We start from the raw sequence: 23,861 nt of genomic DNA on the forward strand, positions 1-23,861 counted from the left end.
GCAAATTAATGAGTATCCATTGCACATCTAACAACAAATTGATTGATTTACAGATCTTTTGGGAGACAAGTGCACTTTTGTCAGGTGATACCTGATTTACTGCAGTGATGCACAGCATACTCTTCACTGTAGGGTCCTGAAGCAATTATCTGTCTTTGTTTTTAATTCTCGTCATTTCAGAGAATAACTCCTCATAATACGTATGTTGATCTTAACATGCACATAATCACAGTTGTATTCCTGTGTTACTTTGTATGTTTCTGTCTTTACATTTTAAGACAAATTTAAACAACTGTAGTACATGTCCTTTAAAAATGCTGAATTTTGCAAGCTAGTTTTAGATCTCACAGAATCAGGTAACCTGAAAAAGGAGTACCAAACAACTGACATTCCTTCTCTTAAAAGTTAAGTTTTTGGAACCACAACTAGCTATTAGCTGATTAATTATGCATTTGTAGTTTTAAATGGGAACAGGGCAGGTAAAGGTATAGAATCAAGGTTTCTGTTCCTCATTTGTCTTTCGTATAAACAGAACTTATCTTTGAATGTCCTGAGTTTGTCTTACATTTGTACTATCAAAAATCTTCCCTCTGTAATGACGCATTCAGTGCATTTAGGTTCATTTTTATATCAACCAGAAAGCGAAAAAGAACCTTGAAGAACCGTACTTATGCTTATACACTGAACTATGCACTGGTAAGGCATAACTCCACATACAGATTCATTATCATGAACAGACTCTTTGAACTGATGATGGCTGACACTGTACCTTTGTACAGAATTCACACAGGTCACCACAATTTCCATTACATCACAAAGTTCCTCAGTCTCAGCACACAATGCCTCCAGATGAAATAAACACTGTACACTGTATATGCCCTTTCCGAAGTCACTCTAAGATTTATTTTTTAAGTGAGAGACAAAATCTTGCCAGCCATTTGTGGAACACTGGCTGTAGCCACAAAATGAAGGTTTTCCCACAGCAAATTCATGCTGTCTGCCGAGTAACATACAGCTTCAAAAATTTTGAGCCCTGTTGTCATGTAATCCAGTGGTACCATATCTAGCAGCTCCTCCATGACATGCATTTGCACATCCACATTACATAAAGGACAGCAAATTGAGCACATTCAGATATATCTGTGCTCTCATAGAGTGTGAGAGGAAAAACTGTGAAACTATGGGTGCTATTCCTGAGTTGTGCCTCCAAATCAGCTCCCATGTCAAGGATTCAATGGGACACCATTTGTTTTGAGAGACAAATGCCTTTGAAGTTCCTAATTCCCTTGGAACTATGCATCCTGCTAATGCTACCAGACATGATTTAATGCAAGGTCTCAAAGAGAATGGTTTGCCAGTCAGTGCTACAATGGGAGATACTTTCTAATTTGCATGAATTACAGCTTCATTTAGGTTTCCTTCAGCAGTATTACCTAAAATGAGTAAACATACTCCTCAGTCACAATATGTTTTAACTTAAAAATCTTCTTGTATGTTGACCTTGAAATTGGAAATCAAATTACTTGCAAGCATACCCTTCTATTCAGTCATAGCCTATTGCATGAAGGCAGTTGTAATGATGCTGTAAATTGTATTTCTTTGCAGAAACAAGCATTTTGTGACACATCAGGCACTGTGGGCTTCCATCTCTGTCACTGAACAGATATGTTTCTTGTAATGAGCTTTTTATTGCTGTCACATTTACACATCCACAATATCTAAACAGGCAGAGGCAAATCTGTTTGCTTCTGCCTCCAGAGTACTAGTGTGCATGACATCAGCTCCCCTCACCACCACCTCTCTGAGATGAGGCCCTGAGTACTTATAAATGCTCCTGCCCATGGAGCATGTGTTGTAACAATCAGCCCTAGGAGAATTACTTTTGTGCCTCTCCTAACGATTGGAAGAACAGAATCTCTAACCGTGTCGCTTCCATACTCACTGACGATGATCATCTGGGGTAATGCAAAACTGCAAGCCATCTCTCAACGTAGCACAAAGCCACTCATCAGTTCATGCTTCCTGGACACACCACCACTCCAAACTCAGCCGTTTGTGTTGTGGTGTTCACAGCAGGCTCTGTACGGGACAATAATTCCCTAGTCTGGCTGCTTCTAGTCTTCGACCACTGAAGCTGGATGACACGACATGTTGCAGGACGTCTATTACTTGTTCTCAGGTGGCAGGCACATATGTGAAGGGGATGCACTGTGCTTGGTGCAAAATATATTGATCCTCCCTTGTAGTGGTCAGACACGGTCACCCGGAATCTTGATGATGAGTGTGTTTGACCTCACATACCCATGGAGCCATACATTAGGCCATTGTCACATCTGAATACCCCACAAATCTGGATACTGCACAGTTCGACCAGTTAGCCAAATGGAAATCCATGATGAGGCCGCTTTCAAACTCTCTCATGTGCTGATAATGCTACTTCATGCATGCATACGGCACCTCTATCTCCTTCACAGTGATCATCGAACATCTGAGACTGTTCATATTCCTCATATAACCTAGCACGCCTGGTAACAAGACTAAATACAAACAACAGTAATACACTCTGGTGGCTGTACTACCTGTCACAGGGAACTGCTTCTCTAATAATATACATACCCACCAACAGTGTGTACACGTAGGAAGTTACACTGACATCCACCCATATCTCATATGGGCTTCACTTTTTTGTCAGGCAGTAAGCTTGTATTTAGGCATGTACTTCTACATCTACATCTACAAACATATTCACAAGCCACTGTACAAAGCATGGCAGAGGGTGCCCTGAACCATTACTAGTCATTTCCTTTCCTGTTCTACTCACAAATAGAACAAGAGAAAAATGACGGCCTCTCTGCCTCCATATGAGCCCTTATTTCTCATGTCTTACCTTCATGGTCCTTAAGCCAAATGTATGTTGGCATCAGTAGATTCCTTTGGCAGTCAGCTTCAAATGTTAGTTCTCTAAATTTTCTGAATAGTTTTTCTCGAAAAGAATGTTGCCTTCCCTCCAGGGATTTCCATTTGAATACTCAAAGCATCTTTGTAACCCTTATATGTTGTTCAAACCTACTGGTAACAAATCCAGCAGCCCGTCTGTTAATTGATTCATTGTCTTCCTTCAATCCAACCTAGTACGGATCCCAAATACTCAAGCAGTACTCAAGAATATGTCACACCAGCATCCTGTATACAGTCTCCTTTAAAGGTGAACCACTCTTCCCTGAAATTCTCCCAGTAAACTACAGCTGATCATTCACCTTCCCTACCACAGTCCTCACATGTTCGCTCCATTTCATATCATTTTGCAGTGCTATACCCAGATATTTAAACAACTTGACTGTCTCAAGGAAGACACTAGTAATAGTGCATCTGAACATTACAGATTTGTTCTTCCTACACATATGCATTAACTCACTAGGGTGTAGAAAAATATCCGCTACCAGTCATAATAAAAGGTTGTTTATTTGTCACACGACTGGTTTCGGTCTTGCACCAATCTTCAGGTGTTTATACATTCATGTAGATGTTCATACTGTTGGAGATCAATAAAGATGAAGCACCATTATTACAGTTATGCTGTGGTGACAGTTTTGCCACTTAGTTACACACTTATTATCATTTCACATCCATATTTCAGTTTTACCAAGATTAGCTTCATATTTCACTATTATGATGTGAAATACACTATACATACAAACATGTGAGCTGTGGTCAAAGAACTTATTTTTCTACACCCTATAAAGGAACAGTCATGGAGTTCGACAGCATGGACTATGGATAAAATGCATTAACTTCCGTCTTCCCACATTTAGAGTTAGCTGCCATTCGTCACACCTAAATTAATTGTGTCCAAGTTGTCTTGTATCTTCCTACAGTAACTCAACTTTGGCATCTTACTGCACACCACAGCATCATCACCAAACAATTGCAGATTGCTGTCCACCCTGTTTGCCAAATCATTTATGTATGTAGAGAACAACAGCAGTCTTATCATACTTTCCTGGGGCTCCTGACGATACCCTCATCTCTGGTGAACACTTGTCATTGAGGATAAGATACTGGGTTCTCTTACTTAAGAAGGCTTCAAGCTACTCACATATCTGTGAACTTATTCCATAACATATGGAATATGTCTGTTGTCCTTCATCCATAGTTCACAGTACATCATGTGAGAAAAGGGCAAGCTGAGTTTTGCGTGAGTGATGATTTCTAAAACCATGGTGAGTTATGGACTTACACTTCTCAGTCTCAAGAAACACAAACTACACAAACTACAATCACCAACCAGTCACACTTCATAACACTTATTTTATACAGCAACAGCAGCAGCAACAACAACAACTAATTTCCTTCCTCTACCATCCTCCTAATTCTGACTCAGCCTTTTATCCTTTCCATTGGGTCAACGTTTTATATAACTCTGTTGTTGTTGTGGTCTTCAGTCCTGAGATTGGTTTGATGCAGCTCTCCATGCTACTCTATACTGTGCAAAAACTTCTTCATCCCCCAGGACCTACTGCAACCTACATCCTTCTGAATCTGCTTGGTGTATTCATCTCTTGGTCTCCCTCTATGATTTTTACCCTCCACGCTGCCCTCCAATACTAAATTGGTGATCCCTTGATGTCTCAGAACATGTCCTACCAACCGATCCCTTCTTCTAGTCAAGTTTTGCCACAAACTTCTCTTCTCCCCAATACTATTCAACACCTCCTCATTAGTTATGTGACCTACCCATCTAATCTTCAGCATTCTTTGTAGCACCACATTTTGAAAGCTTCTATTCTCTTCTTGTCTAAACTATTTATCGTCCATGTTTCACTTCCATACATGGCTACACTCCATACAAATACTTTCAGAAACGACTTCCAGACACTTAAATCCATACTCGATGTTAACAAATTTCTCTTCTTCAGAAACGCTTTCCTTTGCATTGCCAGTCAACATTTTATATCCTCTGTACTTTGACCATCATCAGTCTCTATTTTTATGTTTATTTATTATTTTAGTATATATTCCATTAAATTTGTACATGAGCATCACATTTCACTTCATTACACAGTATGTGGCAATTTGCCTAATGCAGGATTAGTTTTGTAATACCTTACAAATGACAATGTTTGAGGGTCTTTTTCACCTCATTCAGTACTAAAAGCTAGTTACACAACCCTTCACTGGAACAGTGACAGGTGAATGTTTATATAAGCATTACTTGGTTTTGTAGTTTCCAAAAACAAAGAAGTTTGTGGGGGCAGGGTGGATTCTTCTGCTTAATAAGTAGCTGATTCTGCAAGAGGACTGTCTTAAAATGTGTTCATCTTACAATTTGACTCTTGTTTTTCCTACTTACAGATACTTTTTTTTGCTTTCTATATTAAATACTGAACTGTGCCAATTACACCGTCTTACTATTGTGTCTCCAGCTAAGCACATTTGCTATAGATTTGAACAGATGATTTCATCTTCCTCAACAGTTCAACAGCCTACCACGGTTTCTGTATAAATTGGGCTGTTCACTTCACAATAATTAACTACTGTCATCACATAAGCATTATTGATTGTAAATAAAGGAATTGCAAATTCAGAAAATTTACTAGCTTCTATCGGTGGTTAGCTAGATTTAAAGCTTACAAGACAAAACTTTTATTGTATAATCAGTCATTTTCCCATTGATATAGGGAACATTAAGAGTAACATACTTCTCCAATCTTTTCGTACAATTTCAAAAGTTGCCACCAATTCTAGTTTTAGCATACATTTGCAACAATATTCCTTGGAAGAAATGTCCTTTTCTGATTGTCCTCCCTGTTGGGAAAAAATCACATGGTTTAAGATTACTGTCTGGGGCAGGGATGGGGGGCAGGTGGTGGTGGGTTGGGAAGACAGAGAAAAAGATGTAATACTGGAACAAAAATAATCATGACAGCTGTAGGCATATGCAGCCATATGATGTCATGATGAAGCTTCCCCTTGCCAAATCAGTGTCTTCAATATTTCATGGCACTTTCTTTCATCAGTGTACTCTTTTTTCTTGTTTTGATTTATATATTTACTTCACAGTAGTCATCAGCTATGATAATGCTTCTTTCAGGATGTACTGTTTCTTGAATTTGCAACTTAATTTTACTTGTAACTGTTAAGCATTATCATCAGATCCCAGTGAATATGTTATTTAAGTTAGTGTTCAATGTTGTGTGAATGTTCAAACCAAAATATTTAGACTTTACATATGATTCTTGATGGTTTAACTGGAAAGAATGATACACGAGGCATCACAACAACGTTTCACCAGGCAATGCCGGTCAACTGCTGTTTGTGTATGAGAAATCAGTTGGAAACTTTCCTCATGTCAGCATGTTGTAGTTGTTGCCACCGGCGTCAACCTTGTGTGAATGCTCTGAAAAGCTAATTATTTGCATATCACAGCATCTTCTTCCTGTCAGTTAAATTTCGCTTCTGTAGCACATCATCTAAGTGGTGTAGCAATTTTAATGGCCAGTAGTGTATGTAGATTTTACCACAGAACTGTAATCTGCAGTTAAAAATGGGGCTCTCATTGAAGATTTCAAAGCTGCCCCACAACCACCCATGCACTTGGTGGGGTGGTGTATTGAGTGTGGTATCATTGGATATCCCCCTCCGAGACAAGCAAGTTGGAATTATAAATTTTTTTATCCAAAGTGAGTTTTTGAGATCTTTCAATGAAAGATGTTTAGGCGGAGTCCTATGTGCTATTGGATATTCAAGGGCCATTGAGTAATGTGTCATAAATTATGATGGTATCTGTGGCAAAATGAAGAAATGCTTCAGACAAAACATATGTAGATTTGCCTTGGAATCATAAGTTGTAATAAAAAACATGGCTTCCCATTGAAGATTTCAAAGTTAAAGTTGCCCCCCACCACCACCACAACCTACACAAGGAGTGGGGTGGGGGATTGAATATGGTATCTGTTGTGACAGTGCCACGACATTTAACAGTGCCGCCACGACAGTACGCGCAAACGGCGATAGAGGCGCTCCGCAACTCGGCTGAGCGCGGGAGTGCCACCTAGCTACGAACGGCGCCGGCCGCATGTCATGGCACAGCAGTCGAATGAGAGATACTGAGGTGCTATTATGTAACCAGCTATTGTTTCTAACAAGGGAACCTCCCCATCGCACCCCCCTCAGATTTAGTTATGAGTTGGCACAGTCGATAGGCCTTGAAACACTGAACACAGATCAATCGAGAAAACAGGATGAAGTTGTGTGGAACTATGAAATAAAAGAAGCAAAAGTACAAACTGAGTAATCCATGTGCAAGATATGCAGTATCATGGGCAGGCTGACCTCACGAGCGCCGTGGTCCTGTGGTTAGTGTGAGCAACTGTGGAACTAGAGTGCCTTGGTTCAAGTCTTCGCTCGAGTGAAAATTTTACATTCTTAATTTTCACAAAGCTATGATCTGTCTGTTTGTTCATTGACGTCTCTGTTCATTGTAATAAGTTTACTGTCTGTGTTTTGCGACCGCACCGCAAAACCGTGCTATTGTTATTGAAGTCGCGAGCTATATTTGCTGGATTCATATTGCCTACGGAATACATCTCACGTATTTAATGCACTCTCGTCCATAGTAGTGAACAGTCAACTGCCAGCCAGGGATCCTCGTTAGCAGGAATACTCTCTCTTCCGTGCGCTGTTGTCGACTGACGTGTGTTTCAATGTTTGTTTAGGTGTAGCGTCCCCATACCACGGCGCAGTTACCTTGCATCGGACGGACAGACTGTCTGAAAATTAAAATTTTCACTTGAGGTAGGACTTGAACCATGGACCTCTCGCTCCGCAGCTGCTCACGCTAACCACGGGACCACGGCGCTCTTGCGCTTCCACTATCCTTGATATTGCCTATCTTGCACATGGACTACTCAGTTTGTATATTTTGTTTATTTTTCCATAGTTCCACACAACTTTTTCCTGTTTTCTCGATTGATCTGTGTTCAGTGTTTCAAGGCCTTTCGATTGTGCCAACTTATAACTAAATCTGAGGGGGGTGCGATGGGGAGGTTCCCTTGTAAGTGAGTGTGTTTGAATATCCACGAAATTATTGGTGATTAAAGGTTATAACAGTATCATTGGATGTTCCCCTCCAATACAAACAGCCTGCATCTCATGGTCGTGCGGTAGCGTTCTCGCTTCTCACGCCCGGGTTCCCGGGTTCGATTCCCGGCGGGGTCAGGGATTTTCTCTGCCTCGTGATGGCTGGGTGTTGTGTGCTGTCCTTAGGTTAATTAGGTTTAAGTAGTTCTGAGTTCTAGGGGACTGATGACCATAGATGTTAAGTCCCATAGTGCTCAGAGCCATTTTCCAATACAAACAAGTTGTAATTATAACTTTTTTTTGATCCAATGTGTAGTTTTTGAGACTTTTCAATATCTTCAATTAAAATGAATACCCTGCGTAGTATCTGAACCACAACAATGAAAGAATGACCATTTCATAGTTTCAGCAGACACAAAAGTGATAGTTACCTATTTATGATAAGTGATTGAGATAATTGTTGACTATCTCAGGCTAAATGAGACAAGCACAAATTTCTTGATTTACAAAAACATGATTTTAAAGAAGGAATGAAGTATTTGGCTAATAAAAACCAGATATTGCAGATAATAGGTTGATCTGTAAGAAAATCATTACAGATGGAGTACAAATTCAGAATGGGCAAGGAAATGAGCCTTGTCCTTTTAGAGGACCATCCTGGAATTCACTGTAAGTGATGTATGGAAACCACAGAAAACTTAAATCAGGTGGCTGATTGGGGATTTGAATAACAGTCCTCCCAAATATGAGTCTAGTGTCTTATCACAGCACCACCTGCTCGGTTTGATTTGGACAATGATATTGATTTTTTTTGTTTTTTTTTTTTTGTTTTTTTGTTTTTGAGTCATCAGACTTCTGACTGGCTTGTTGCAGCCCACCACAAATGCCTCATTTATGCTAACCCCTCCATCTCTGAGAAGTATTTACACACTATGTCCTCAGTTATTTCTTAGATGTATTTCAATATCTGTCTTTCCCTACAGTTTCTGCCCTCTGCAGTTGCCTCTAGTATGATGGAAGTTATTCCTTAATGTCTTAACACATATCCTATAATCCTGTCTCTCCTTCTTGTCAGCGTTTTCTGTATGTTCCTTTCTTATCCAGTTATGCAGAGAACCTCCACATTACTTATTTTATCAGTCCATCTAATTTTCAGCATGATTCTACAATACTACATCTCAACTGCTTTGTTTCTCTTCTTTTCCAATTTTGCCACAGTTCATCTTTCACTACAATACAGTACTGTGCCCCAAACATAAATTCTCAGAAATTTCTTCTTGAGCATAAGGCCAGTGTTTCATACTAGCAGACTTCTCATGGTCATGAATGTCCTCTTTGCCTACACTAAGCTACTTTTTCATGTCTTCCTTGCTTAACCCATCATATGTTATTTTGCTTCCTAGGTAAAGGAATTACTTAACTTGATCTACTTAGTGGCCCTCAATTTTGATGTTAAGTGTATTGCTAATCTCATTTCTGCCACCCCTCATTACTCTCATCTTTCTTCAGGTTATCTTCATTACACTGTTAATTCCATACATGTCCTTCCATACATGTCCTGTGTTTCTTCTTCAGTTTCAGGATAGCAGTGTCATCAGTGATTCTTATTGTTCATAACTTTTTATGTTAAATTTTAATCTGAGTCTTGAACCTTTCTTTTATTTCTGTCATTGCTTTTTCGAAATATAGATTAAACAATAGGGGTGAAAGACTGCAACCCAGTCGTACACCATTTTTAATCTGAGCCCTTCATTCTTGGTCTTCCATTCTTATTGTTCCCTCTTTGTTCTTGTATAAGTTGTATATTATTCATCTTTCCCTATAGTTTGCTCTTGTTTTCCTTAAAATTGTGAACATCATGCTCCATTTTAAACTGTCAGACACTTTTTCTAGATACAAAAGATCCTGTAAATGTGTCTCGATTGTTCTTAAGCCTTGCTACCATTAACAAAAACAGCTTCAAAACTGCTCTCTGGTATCTATACCATTCTGAAAGCCAAACCGATCGTCATCTAACATATCCTCAATTTTCTTTTCCATTTTTCTATATACTATTCTTTCAGCAATATCAATGCATGATCCATTCAGCTGATATTGTACTATAGTTTTCACACTTATCTGTTTTTACTATCTTTGAGATGGTATGGGTGAGTGGGTGATGTTTTCCTGAACATCTGATGAAATGTCTCTAGACTCATAGATTCTACACACCATCTTGAACAGTTTCTTGGTTGCCACTCCCCATCCCACCCCCCCTCCCCCCCCCCCCCCCCCAACCCAATGATCACAGAAATCCCAAAGTAATGTCATCTGTCCCACCTTCTTATTTGACTGCAAGTCTTCCAAAGCTCTATTAAACTGACTCTAATACTAGATTCACTATGTCTTCCGGATTGATTCTGACTTATTCCTCAGTCATGTCACCAAACAAGTCTTCCGCCTTGTAGAGGCCATCAATGTAGTCTTTCCACTTAACCGTTCTCTCCTCTGCATGTAGCAGAGTAATTCCCATTCCACTTTTGATGTTAACATCCTTGTTTTTAATTTTAATGATGGTTGTTTTGATGTTTCTAGTTGTTTAATCAATCATTCTGATGATCATTTGCTTTCCAGTATTGTGGCATTTCTCCTTACACTTCTTATTTATTTCATTCCTAAGTGACTTATCATATTGTATTCCTGCCTTTCCTTGACCATTTTTGTACCTCATTGTTTCGTTGATCAATTGAAGTATTTCTTCTGTAAGCAAAGGTTTCTTCATAATTACATTCCTTGTACCTATATTTGTCTTATCAAATTATATACTGTGGTTCCCGTATTTGGAACTGCAGATCTATAGCCTTAGAGAACTTCAAATGCCTCTTGTCAGTCTTCAGTTCTCCAGTTTCCCACTTATTTCCACATTGATATTTACAATGAGTCTCTTAAACTTCATGTGTTTTACTCTACATTTCACATTGCTTTTATGAGATATACTGAAGTTGCAGTGTTTATCTTTGGTACACTAGAGTAAAAGGGGATCACTGCCACAGGGATTCTCAGGACAAGATCAAAGTAATTACAGCACACAAAGAGGAATTTAAACAATCATTTTGCCCAAGCTCCACATGCGAATAGAACAGGGAATAAGCCCCGACAAATTGTACAGTGGGACATACCTTCTACCATACTCTTCACAGCGGTGTGCTGAGTAGGTATGGTTGTAGATGTAGAAACTTCAGACTACTCTTCATCATTACTAAATTGCAATGTGAATCTATATCCACTCAATCCAGTACCTGATTTCGAATCCCTGATTCTGAAGTAATCCAACTGGAATCTTCCCATGTCTCCAGGCTTTTTCCAAGTACACCTCCTCCTCTTGTGATTTTTGAACACCGTATTTGCCACTAAGAGCTAAAATTTATCAGAAAGCTCAATAGACTTTCTCTTCTCACATTACTCCTAGAAAGTCCATATTCTCTCATAACTTTTTCTTCTATACCTTACCGTACTACCTGTTCCAATCCGCCATGGTTATTAGAGTATCATGTCCTTTCACTTAATGAATTACTCATTTAATGTCTTCTGATTTCTCTCATTTTATTCCATTGATAATTTCTCTCTATGTAGACTCGCAAAGAAAAAAAAAAAAAAAGAAAAAAAAGAAGACGAAGCACCACAAAAGAATTATCTGAATGGGACAGATGTGATATACATGTACAGACGAACAAATGATTACAATTTCAGAAAAATTGGTTTATTTATTCAGAAGAAAGAGTATCAGAAATTGAGCAATTCATTAATGCCTTCATCCACATCTGGTCCTTTTGCTAGCAGTTCTTTGGCTTGACACTGATTGACAGAGGTGTTGGATGTCCCCCTGAGGGATATCGTGCCAAATTCTATCCAATTGGTGCATTAGATCGTCGAAATCCAGATCTGGTTGGAGGGCCGTGCCCATAATACACCGAATCTCAATTGGAGAGAGATCCGGCGACCTTGCTGACCAAGGCACGCACAAAGACTAGCAGCAGTAACTCTCACCGTGTGCAATTCTTGAATTATTCAGTTTGTGAAGCTCTTTCTTTTGAATAAATCATACAATTTTCCTGAAACTGTAATCATTTGTTTGATTGTACATGTACATCACCTGTACCGGTTTCCGTCCAATTAGAATAATTCTTTCGTGGTGTGCCTTTTTGTGTCTTAGTGTGGATTTTCGCATTCAGAGGTGAAAGTTAGTGACTGAAATTTCGAAATTTCGTGAATAACTCTCGCCGAAACAGAAAACGCTTTTGTTCAGTGATTGCCACCCCAACTCGCTTAGCATATCCGTGACACTCTCTCCTGTTTCGCAATAATAGAAAACGAGCTGCCCTTCTATGGACTTTTCGAACGTCCTCCTTACATTCTATCTGTTAAGGGTCCCATATTGCACAGCAGTACTCAAGCAGAAGACTGACAAGCGTAGTGTAAGCAGTCCCTTTAGTAGACCTGTTGCCTCCTCTGACAAATGTTCTGCCAATAAAACTCAGTCTTTGCTTTGTCTTCCCCAGAACATTATTTATGTGATCGTTCCAATTTAATATATTTTCTCCATCTCTTCATCATCTGCTTGTGACGTCGACATGTATACGTGGTTTATTGTAGTTGGCCTTGGTTTGCTGCCAATTCTGATGAGAACAAACCTATCATTGAACTGTTTGCAATAACTCATTTTCTGCCTTACTTTCTTATTTTTTACGAACTCCACTCCCGTTATACCATTTTCTTCTGTTGTTCAAATTATCCTGTATTCACCTGACCAGAAATCCTTATATATATTTTTGTATCACTTCACTGCCGCTCATTTTATCAAGACTTAGCCTTTACATTTGTCTTTTCAGATTTGCTGACTTACCTATCTTTTTCAAACTTCTGACATTCGACACGCCAAGTTTTAGTACCGTGCGTTATCCTTTTGTTTTTGATTCAATCTTTTTCTTCCAGAGGTCTGAATGAGGGATTAATCTGAAAACTTTTTCCAATGGAGAAATTATCAGACAGTTTTTAATTACAAGCCACATATCCTGTGGACAAACATTATGTGGCTTTAATGTATGTTTCCATTGTCTTCTGCCTCGAAGACAGTAGACAAGAGGTCGTCCTGAAGCTCTGTCCGCTCCTCTGCCATCTTTGACAAGGCCATCAAAGGAACGAGGGTGACTCCTTACGCTGGGAATCTTCGACTGCCATTGCTGATGGTTTTTATTCAGAATATAAGCAATGGTTGGATTATAACCGGGGACCCATGACATTTTGGTTACGGTCAAAGACGCTACGCCTAGACCACAGTTCCACAACGTTGCCTTTTTTTGTGATGATGGTGGAGGGCAGGACTCCTCAGTCTTCTAAATGGTTCGATGCAGCCCACCACGAATTTCTTTCATGTGGCAAGCTCTTCGTCTCAGAATAGGCTACAGTGAATATAAATGTTGTTTCCAACGAAAAGAACTTGGTACCAGTGCAAGTACATCTTTCTTAACAGGGAGACATTGTCCGAAACGAAAGCAGCATTTGATGTACCCCAAAGAAAAGTGATGAGATCGTTACTGTTGAAGATTACGTCTGCAGGGTGTTTCAGAAGGATTAGTTAATATTTCTGGATGTGGTAGAATAGAGTAAATCGAATCCTTATAATATACAGGGTGGTCCATTGATCGTGACCGGGCCAAATATCTCAAGAAATAAGCGTCAAACGAAAAAACTACAAAGAACGAAACTTGTCTAGCTTGAAGGGGAAAACCGGATGGCGCTATGGTTGGCCCGCGAGATGGCGCTGCCATAGGTCAAACGGATATCAACTGCTTTTTTAAAAATAGGAACCCCAATTTTTATTACATATTCGTGTAGTACATAAAGAAATATGAATGTTTTAGTTTGACCACTTTTTTCGCTTTGTGACAGATGCCTCTGTAATAGTCACAAACATATGGCTCACAATTTTAGACGAACAGTTGGTAACAGGTAGGTTTTTTAAATTAAAATACAGAACGTAGGTACGTTTGAACATTTTATTTCTGAGAACGCATGCTGTTACAGCGTGATAACCTGTAAATACCAAATTAATGCAATAAATGCTCAAAATGATGTCCGTCAATCTCAATGCATTTGGCAATACGTGTAACGACATTCCTCCCAACAGCGAGTAGTTCGCCTTCCGCGATGTTCGCACATGCATTGCCAATGCGCTGACGCATGTTGTCAGGCGTTGTCGGTGGATCACGACAGCAAATATCCCTCAACTTTCCCCACAAAAAGACATCCGGGTACGTCAGATCCGCTGAACGTGCGGGCCATGGTATGATGCTTCGACGACCAATCCACCTGTCATGAAATATGCTCTTCAGTACCGCTTCAACCGCACGCGAGCTACGTGCCGGACATCCGTCATGTTGGAAGTACAACGCCATTCTGTCATGCAATGAAACATCTTGTAGTAACATCGGTAGAACATTACGTAGGAAATCAGCATACATTTCACCATTTAGATTGCCATCGATCATATGGGGGCCAATTATCCTTCCTCCCATAATGCCGCACCATACATTAACATGCCAAGGTCGCTGATGTTCCACTTGTCGCAGCCATCGTGGATTTTCCGTTGCCCAGTAGTGCATATTTTGCCGGTTTACGTTATCGCTGTTGGTGAGTGACGCTTCGTCGCTAAATAGAACGCGTGCAAAAAATCTGTCATTGTCCCGTAATTTCTCTTGTTCCCAGTGGCAGACCTGTACACGACGTTCAAAGTCGTCGCCATGCAATTCCTGGTGCATAGAAATATGGTACGGGTGCAATCGATGTTGATGTAGCATTCTCAACACCGACATTTCTGAGATTCCCGATTATCGCGCAATTTGTCTGCTACTGATGTGCGGATTAGCCGCGACAGCAGCAAAAACACCTACCTGGGAATCATCATTTGTTGCAGGTCATGGCTGACGTTATACATGTGGCTGAACACTTCCTGTTTCCTTAAATAACGTAACTATTCGGCGAAAGGTCCGGACACTTGGTTGATGTCGTCCAGGATACAGAGCAGCATACACAGCACACGCCCGTTGGGCATTTTGATCCCAATAGCCATACATCAACACGATATCGACCTTTTCCGCAATTGGTAAACGGTTCATTTTAACAGGGGTAATGTATCACGAAGCAAATACCGTCCGCACTGGCGGAATGTTACTTGATACCACGTACTTATACGTTTGTGACTTTACAGCGCCATCTATCACAAAGCGAAAAAAGTGATCCAACTAAAACATTCATATTTCTTTACGTACTACACGAATATGCAATAAAAATGGGGGTTCCTATTTAAAAAAAAACGCAGTTGATATCCGTTTGACCTATGGCAGCGCCATCTAGCGGGCCAACCATAGCCCATAGCGCCATCTGGTTTCCCCCTTCAAGCTAGACGAGTTTCGTTCTTTGTATTTTTTTCGTTTGATGCTTATTTCGTGAGATATTTGGCCCGGTCACTATCAATGGACCACCCTGTACGTGCAATTTGTATTGATTACTGAGATACAGCGATTAGAATGCAACCCAGACAAATACTCACAGCAAAGGCAAATGATTAAGTTTAAAGTTGATTTTCATGAATTCTAGCTCTGTGTTCATTGCACTTTCGAATTCTCGTGATAAAACTACATGCCATATAGCTCCTCTGATGTTGTCTTGGAATTCTTTCATGACTGCAGCAGTTTTCAAAATTCGAACGACCAGTGCGTCTCTTGTGTCTACCTTCTCTTTGTAGACTTCACCTTTCAGCCATTCCCAAGAGCAAAAAACAAAAGGGGTAACGTCAGGGGACCTTGGTGCCTAGGAAATGTGACCATTTCTGTCGATTCGTCTTCTGGCAAACATAAGGTTTTGTATCCGCGGAGCCAAACGAATAGCGCGCGCGCCCTTGCCATCGCATCGCTTGCCTCAGTTTCCCGTCGCGACCGCCGGCGGCGCATGGCGTTGCCGCCGACCGAAGACGTCGCGCCATTGCTGAGCTGGGGACCTCTGGCTACACGATATAACAGGAGCGCTGGCCCCGAGTCAGTGAGTCTTGCAGACAGCTCGTTGCAGTCGTCAGTGCCGTCGTTCGTTGTCTGGGTAGCTAGCTCGCTGTGTGATTCAGTATTCTATAACGACTTAGGCTACGAATCAGGAATATTCTTTGGACACTAATTGGAACTGTATCTACGGCACACTCTTCGCTGCCAGTAACGCTAAGTAACTGTTCTATACTAGCTGGCGCTTATTTGTCACTAATCGTTTTCCTGCCACCAGATTTTAGTCACAACCTGGTCACGTCCTACTCCATATCCAAATTATGGCTGCCACGCCCGGGCAGCCATAAAACTAGGTTTAGATGATGTGTCACCTGACAACTAGAATGTGGCAGGACTCGTACTGGAAGATCTTATCTATCATTGTGGCTAAAGAGACGTCTTTCAATAATACTGGGAGCTCATTTTTAAGAAAGTCTAGATAATGGGTCACTATACGGCGATACTGCAACAGAACAGAGTCAGTCAACCAATTGTGTTTCATATCACACGAGAAACTGACAGAGAACCGTTCTTGAAAATGTGTCACCACAAAGGGGTGTAGGTTTTCGTTGGACGACCGATGTTATTTACAGGGGTTATTGATTCCGTCCCTAGGGAAAATGGCTTCATCAGTAAACTTTATTAACGGAATTACTAGCGGATTTACAACTAGCCAGTTCTATGATTTCGTCTTCATCTCGAAGGTGTTCAGTCCGCTCTAAGTGGTAAGGATACAGGCGGTGCATACGTAATGTCCGCTATATTCTTACATGCGGAACATCGATACGTGAAGAAATTGTGCACGTGCTTGTTAAAAGGCATGTTCTACCAACTGAATAATGTCATCTACCTAAACCATACATTGGCGCTGATGACCTCGATGTTGAGCGCCCATAAACCCCAACACACACACTAAACCATACATTGTCCATTTTCACGTTGAAATTAAATTAGACTGCTGGTCACTGTACCAATCTCAAGCAGTTTAGTGAAAATACGTAACATCCTTGAATCTGCGGTTAGGGAATTATATACTGTATTCTCTACAAGTAACAAATTTGTGAAAACGTGTATAAACACTCTAGAATCTGGTACCTTGCACATAGAAAATCGCTTCTGTATTCTCTACAAGCACCAGCATCCTTTCCATTGCAAAACCGTACACAAACACCACACTGGTATACTCAGAGTTTGTAAGTAAATGCAGAATGCCCAATCGGTACAGCAGAATTGGCGAACAATCCCAATCACAATAACAGTTTTCAATTTCACTAATGTAAGCTCAAGTGCAACTTCGCAACTTGGACTTCAAAACATAATGACGGTCGATAAATAAACTCATGCGAAATAAAAACTTACGTATGTAATCAGCTATATCTCTGTATCCAATAATAAAAATGGGACATTGTGTATGCACTGGGTGTATCTCCCAAAAGTATTCCTCTGGTGTTTCAACAGTTAGCGAAATACACTGCCGGAAAAAAAAATTAATATGCCTGGAAAGACGACGTCGATTTTCATCAGATGACGGCAAACGCCTCCTAGGGGATAGTACATGTACTGACAATGGCTTCAATGTCGTGCACCAACAGTTAGCGTAGTGGCACAGCTACCACAATACCATCAATATCTACACCTTAATAGGGAATGCCTACAGCCGGAGCGCTCAGTGTGGTGCAAACGTGTGAACCAAGCAGGCAACCATGTCACGGAGACGCACTCGTGCTTCCTACAGCCAACTGAGCCGGTTTGGAAGCGGTCAAATAGCAGCGTTCCGAGTGGTGGGGCGGTCCTTTCGGAGAATTGCCACGCAAGTTGCACGTGCTGCGTCCTGAGCAGCGATGCTGGCATCAGTGTTCACGTGAACATTCTCACACTAGTAGACGAGGTTCTGGACATCCACGCAGAACAGATGCCCGCCAGGATCGTTGTATTGTAAGGGAAGCAGTGGCAGATCATACAGCTGCTACAGTACAGATGAGGGGGATTATGAGCCCAAATTTTCAACATGAACTGTTGTGAACCAGTTGTTAGCAGTGGACCTACAAGCACTCGTCTAGACCATCGTCCACTGGAGCCAGAGCTTTGATGTGCATGGCTCGATTGGTGTTGTCAGAGGATTAGCTGGAATGACACACTGTGGTCTTTAGTAATGCATGTACTATGTAGACCTGGTGAGTGCTCTCTGGTGAGTGCTCCAAGACACACTGGTCCCAGACCAGGCCTAATGGCCTCGGGTGCGATAAGCTACAACTCTCGTTCAGCTATGATGTTTCTGGAGGAGACGCTAACCAGCGCTCGCTACGTGCAGAATGTTACTAGACCTGTTCTTTTGCTGTTCTTGCAACAGGAAGGTGACGGGTTGTTCCAGCAGGATGATGCCCGGCCACACACTGTTCATGAAACTCAGTGTGCTCTGCAAACCGTCCAGCAACTTCCCTGGCCAGCACAATCCCCAGACTTGTCTCCAGTCGAGCCCGTGTGGGATACGAGGGGACGAGAAGCGACTTGGACAATTCGTCAGCCGATAATTCTTACAGAACTAGATGAACAGGACGAAGAGGCGTGGCATAACGTATCCCTGGACATTATTCACTATCTGTAAAGTCGATTGGATGCCAGAGTCAGTGCCTGCATTGCCGCCTGTGGAGGCTACACCCCATACGAATACGGATGTTTCAGCATGGGTCGATACCCGGTACCTCAGAACTGCTTGTGCTACTGATCTGTATATACAGTCATTTCATGTACTCCACATGCACTGTTGCAACATAAATCCCGAGTGAGTAGGAAACCACTAAAAGGGTGCACTAATTATTCTTTCTCTGACAGTGTAAAAGGGGTGCAAGTTTTCGATGTTTGTTTCTCTCTCTCTCACACTCCCTCTCCCTCTCTCTCTCTCTCTCTCTCTCTCTCTCTCTCTCTCTCTCTCACACACACACACACACACGCACTCAAACAAAACTATGCAAGAGTTGAAGGTAGTGAAAACTGTCTTTGAACAGTTCCACATCTTCATACGTATTCTGTGAACCACTGACAAGGGAACCTCCCCATCGCACCCGCTCAGATTTAGTTTTAAGTTGGCACAGTGGATAGGCCTTGAAAAACTGAACACAGATCAATCGAGAAAACAGGAAAAAGTTGTGTGGAGCTATGAAAAAATAACCAAATTTTCAAACTGAGTAGTCCATGCGCAAGATATGCAACATCTATTGTGAGCTCAGGAGCGCCGTGGTCCCGTGGTTAGCGTGAGCAGCTGTGGAATGAGAGCTCCTTGGTTCAAGTCTTCCCTCGAGTGAAAAGTTTAATTTTTTATTTTCAGACAATTATTATCTGTCCGTCCGTCCGTCCGATGCGAGGTAAAAACGTATGTTTTGACAGAGCACAGGGAAAACTGTTCGACTGTGAAACTGTTGCATTCATTTGTTGCAGTTTATGTGACAAACTCTTATGTTTTCATCACTTTTTTGGGAGTGATTATCACATCTACAAGAAAACCTAAATCGGGCAAGGTAGAAGAATCTTTTTACCCATTCGCCAAGTGTACAAGTTAGGTGGGTCGACAACATATTCCTGTCAAGTGACGCACATGCTGTCACCAGTGTCGTATAGAATATATCAGACGTGTTTTCCTGTGGAGGAATCGGTTGACCTGACTTGCGATCAGATGTTTTCGGTTCCCATTGGAGAGGCACGTCCTTTCGTCTACTAATCGCACGGTTTTGCGGTGCGGTCGCAAAACACAGACACTAAACTTATTACAGTGAACAGAGACGTCAATGAACGAACGGACAGATCATAACATTGCGAAAATAAAGAAAGTAAACTTTTCACTCGAGGAAAGACTCGAACCACATATTCTCTCGTTCCGCAGCTGCTCACGCTAACCACGGGACCACGGCGATCCTGAGCTCAGACTATCCTTGATGTTGCCTATCTTGCGCACTGACTACTCAGTTTGTATATTTTGCTTATTTTTTTCATAGTTCCACACAACTTCTTCTTGTTTTCTCGATTGATCTGTGTTCACTTTTTCAAGGCCTATCCACTGTGCCAACTTATAACTACACTACTGGCCGTTAAAATTGCTACACCAAGAAGAAATGCAGATGATAAACGGGTATTGATTGAACAAATATATTATGCTAGAACTGACATGTGATTACATTTTCACGCAATTTCGGTGCATAGATCCTGAGAAATCAGTACACAGAACAACCACCTCTGGCCGTAATAACGGCCTTGATACGCCAGGGCAGTGAGTCAAACAGAGCTTGGATGGCGAGTACAGGTACAGTTGCCCATGCAGCTTCAACACGATAACACAGTTCATCTAAATCTACATCTACATTCATACTCCGCCAACCACCCAATGGTGCGTGGTGGAGGGCACTTTAAGTGCCACTGTCATTACCTAACTTTTCTGTTCCAGTTGCGTATGGTTCGCGGGAAGAACGACTGTCTGAAAGCCTCCGTGCGCGCTCGAGTCTCTCTAATTTTACATTCGTGATCTCCTCGGGAGGTATAAGTAGGGGGAAGCAATATATTCGATACCTCATCCAGAAACGCACCCTCTCGAAACCTGGCGAGCAAGCTACACCGCGATGCAGAGCGCCTCTCTTGCAGAGTCTGCCACTTGAGTTTGCTAAACATCTCCGTAACGCTATCACGGTTACCAAATAACCCTGTGACGAAACGCGCCGCTCTTCTTTGGATCTTCTCTATCTCCTCCGTCAACCCGATCTGGTACGGATCCCACACTGACGAGCAATACTCAAGTATAGGTCGAACGAGTGTTTTGTAAGCCACCTCCTTTGTTGATGGACTACATTTCCTAAGGACTCTCCCAATGAATCTCAACCTGGCACCCGCCTTACCAACAATTAATTGTATATGATCATTCCACTTCAAATCGTTCCGCACGCATACTCCCAGATATTTTACAGAAGTAACTGCTACCAGTGTTTGTTCCGCTATCATATAATCATACAATAAAGGATCCTTCTTTCTATGTATTCGCAATACATTACATTTGTCTGTGTTAAGGGTCAGTTGCCACTCCCTGCACCAAGTGCCTATCCGCTGCAGATCTTCCTGCATTTCGCTACAGTTTTCTAATTTTTCTGGCGTATTGTGACGAGCCAGTTACTCGGCCACCATTGAACAGACGTTTTCAATTGGTGAGAGATCTGGAGAATGTGCTGGCCAGGGCAGCAATCGAACATTTTCTGTATCCAGAAAGGCCCGTACAGGACCTGCAACATGCGGTCGTGCATTAACCTGCTGAAATGTAGGCTTTATCAGGGATAGAATGAAGGGTAGAGCCACGGCTCGTAACACATCTGAAATGTAACGTCCACTGTTCAAAGTGACACCAATGCGAACAAGAGATGACCTAGACGTGTAACCAATGGTACCCCATACCATCTCGCCGGGTGATACGCCAGTATGGCGATGACGAATACACGCTTCCAATGTGCGTTCACCGCGATGTCGCCAAACAGGGATGCGACCATCATAATGCTGTAAACAGAACCTGTATTCATCCAAAAAAATGACGTTTTGCCATTCGTGCACCCAGGTTCGTCGTTGAGTACACCGTCGCAGGCGCTCCTGTCTGTGATGCAGCGTCAAGGGTAACCGCAGCCTTGGTCTCCGAGCTGATAGTCCATGGTGCTGCAAACGTCGTCGAACTGATCGTGCAGATGGTTGTTGTCTTGCAAACGTCCCCATCCTTTGACTCAGGGATCGAGACGTGGCTGCACGATCCGTTACAGCCATGCGGATAACATGCCTGTCATCTCGACTGCTAGTGATACGAGGCCGTTGGGATCGAGCACGGCGTTCCGTATTACCCTCCTGAACCCACCGATTCCATATTCTGCTAACAGTCATTGGATCTCGACCAACGCGTCTGTATCACGTCATATTCGTGGTGTAGCAATTTTAATGGCCAGTAGTGTAAATCTGAGGGGGGGGGGGGGGGTGCGATGGGGAGGTTCCCTTGTGAGAAGTGAATGGTAGAGATTACCTGCCATACACTGTACGGTGGCGTAGCGAATATGAGGACATAGATATGGCATTTTTATTTCTTTACACTAGCGTACAGTGCGCAATATTAGGCGGCAAGCGCAGGCGGCGTACCTCCTGGAGGACGGAGGGCAGCGTGCCGCCCTCGCTGAGGCGGCCCCAGCCGGTGACGGTGGCGTTCTCGCCGACGAGCAGGTCGTCGGTGGCGGGCAGGCAGATGGGCGCGATGTGCGGCGCGAACTCGAGCGCCCGCTCCAGCTGCACGAGCGCCAGGTCGTGCTCGTACGTGAAGAAGTTGTAGCGCGGGTGCACCACCTTGCGCGCCACGCCGCGCTCCACGAACGGCAGTGGCTCCTGCACGCTCGAGAAGTCGTACTCGCCCACGCGCACGCGGATCTGCGACGTCAGCAGGCTGTGCGCACACAAGAGCACACGGTCTCATTCGACAATGTACGGCCCGCCTGCTACGGCACTCAGAGTGATATTCATCGTGAGTTTGCTGAATAAGGACAAACTGCAGGGAACGATTTCTGAGAGGATGAGGAGCAAGAAAGTTTATAATGGACTTATGGCCAGAAATGCGATACAAGGGAGGTACACCGACTTGATGGTAGAGATAAGACTTTTGAAAATGAGTGCCGTATCAGTACTAGGCACGTGGCCACCATCATGGAGTAGGCCAGGCGACCATGTGGAACATTCTGGACGACAGCTGCCCGCTCTGTATCACTTATAAGCGCACAGGCCTTACTACTGGCTGATTATAGTTTAAGTGCAGCTACTCGTAGAGGTTCAGTGTGGGCTGCAATTACGTGTGGCAGCGAAACTTGGTAGATATGCTAATGTGTTAACCCGGGCCCGATTTACACTGGAAAAAATAGTTTCAGTTTTGGCCACCAGGTGCAAATCTGGCGCTGTGAATGCAAGAAAGGGTACAGAAATGTTTCCATATGTACTGGATTAGGAACGGATCGTGGGCAGAAAAGATCAAACAAGAGAGAAAGGCACAGTATTGATGTTATTATTAACCACCGCTTATACAATTTGTTCTATATGAGCACTCCAGACGTCGACGGGATGCTGCATCCATGAAACGACGTTCTTAGCAGTTACCCAGAGCAGTTGCGGCGGAACCTGAGCAACGTGTTCCTGTATACTGGCCTTCAGATCAGGTAGAGGCCGAACATGTACCTGGTAAACCCATTCGTTTAGATGTCCCCAAAGCCAATAGTCACATGGATTCAAATCAGATGATCTTACGGGCCATGCATGTGGGAAATATTTGGAGATAATACGTTTATGAGAGGTTGCATTAAGCAGACCAGTGAAAAACTGACCACAAGACTTTCCGTGCTGTTGACTGTGGGATGGACAATTCTCGTGATACTGCACGGAATCTGTGCACATCACCACACATTGTTGAACACAATGCTCTGCGGCAGGAGGAGGAGGACGAGATTAGTGTTTAACGTTCCGTTGACAACGAGGTTATTAACGACGGAGCACAAGCTCGATTTAGAGGAAGGTGAAGAAATTGGCGGTGGCCTTTCGAATGCAGTATCTTGGCTTCTGCCTTCAGCGATTTAGGGAAATCACGGAAAACCTGAATCAGGATTGCCAGACGCGGGTTTGAACCGTCGTCCTCTGGAATGCGGATCTAGTCTGCTAACCACTGCGCCA

General features: G+C 42.5%; 1 protein-coding gene across 1 annotated transcript in view; it reads right to left on the reverse strand.

Annotated features, from left to right (window-relative positions):
* LOC126237916 (serine proteinase stubble) overlaps positions 1-23,861 on the reverse strand; it is a 771,897-nt gene that overhangs the window by 8,868 nt on the left and 739,168 nt on the right. The window contains exon 8 of the mRNA XM_049947754.1: positions 22,296-22,593. Coding sequence (XP_049803711.1) covers positions 22,296-22,593 — 298 coding nt within the window. The remainder of the gene's footprint in view (positions 1-22,295; positions 22,594-23,861) is intronic.

This window comes from Schistocerca nitens, chromosome 1, assembly GCF_023898315.1.
Source record: "Schistocerca nitens isolate TAMUIC-IGC-003100 chromosome 1, iqSchNite1.1, whole genome shotgun sequence".
Taxonomy (NCBI): Eukaryota; Metazoa; Arthropoda; class Insecta; order Orthoptera; family Acrididae; genus Schistocerca; species Schistocerca nitens.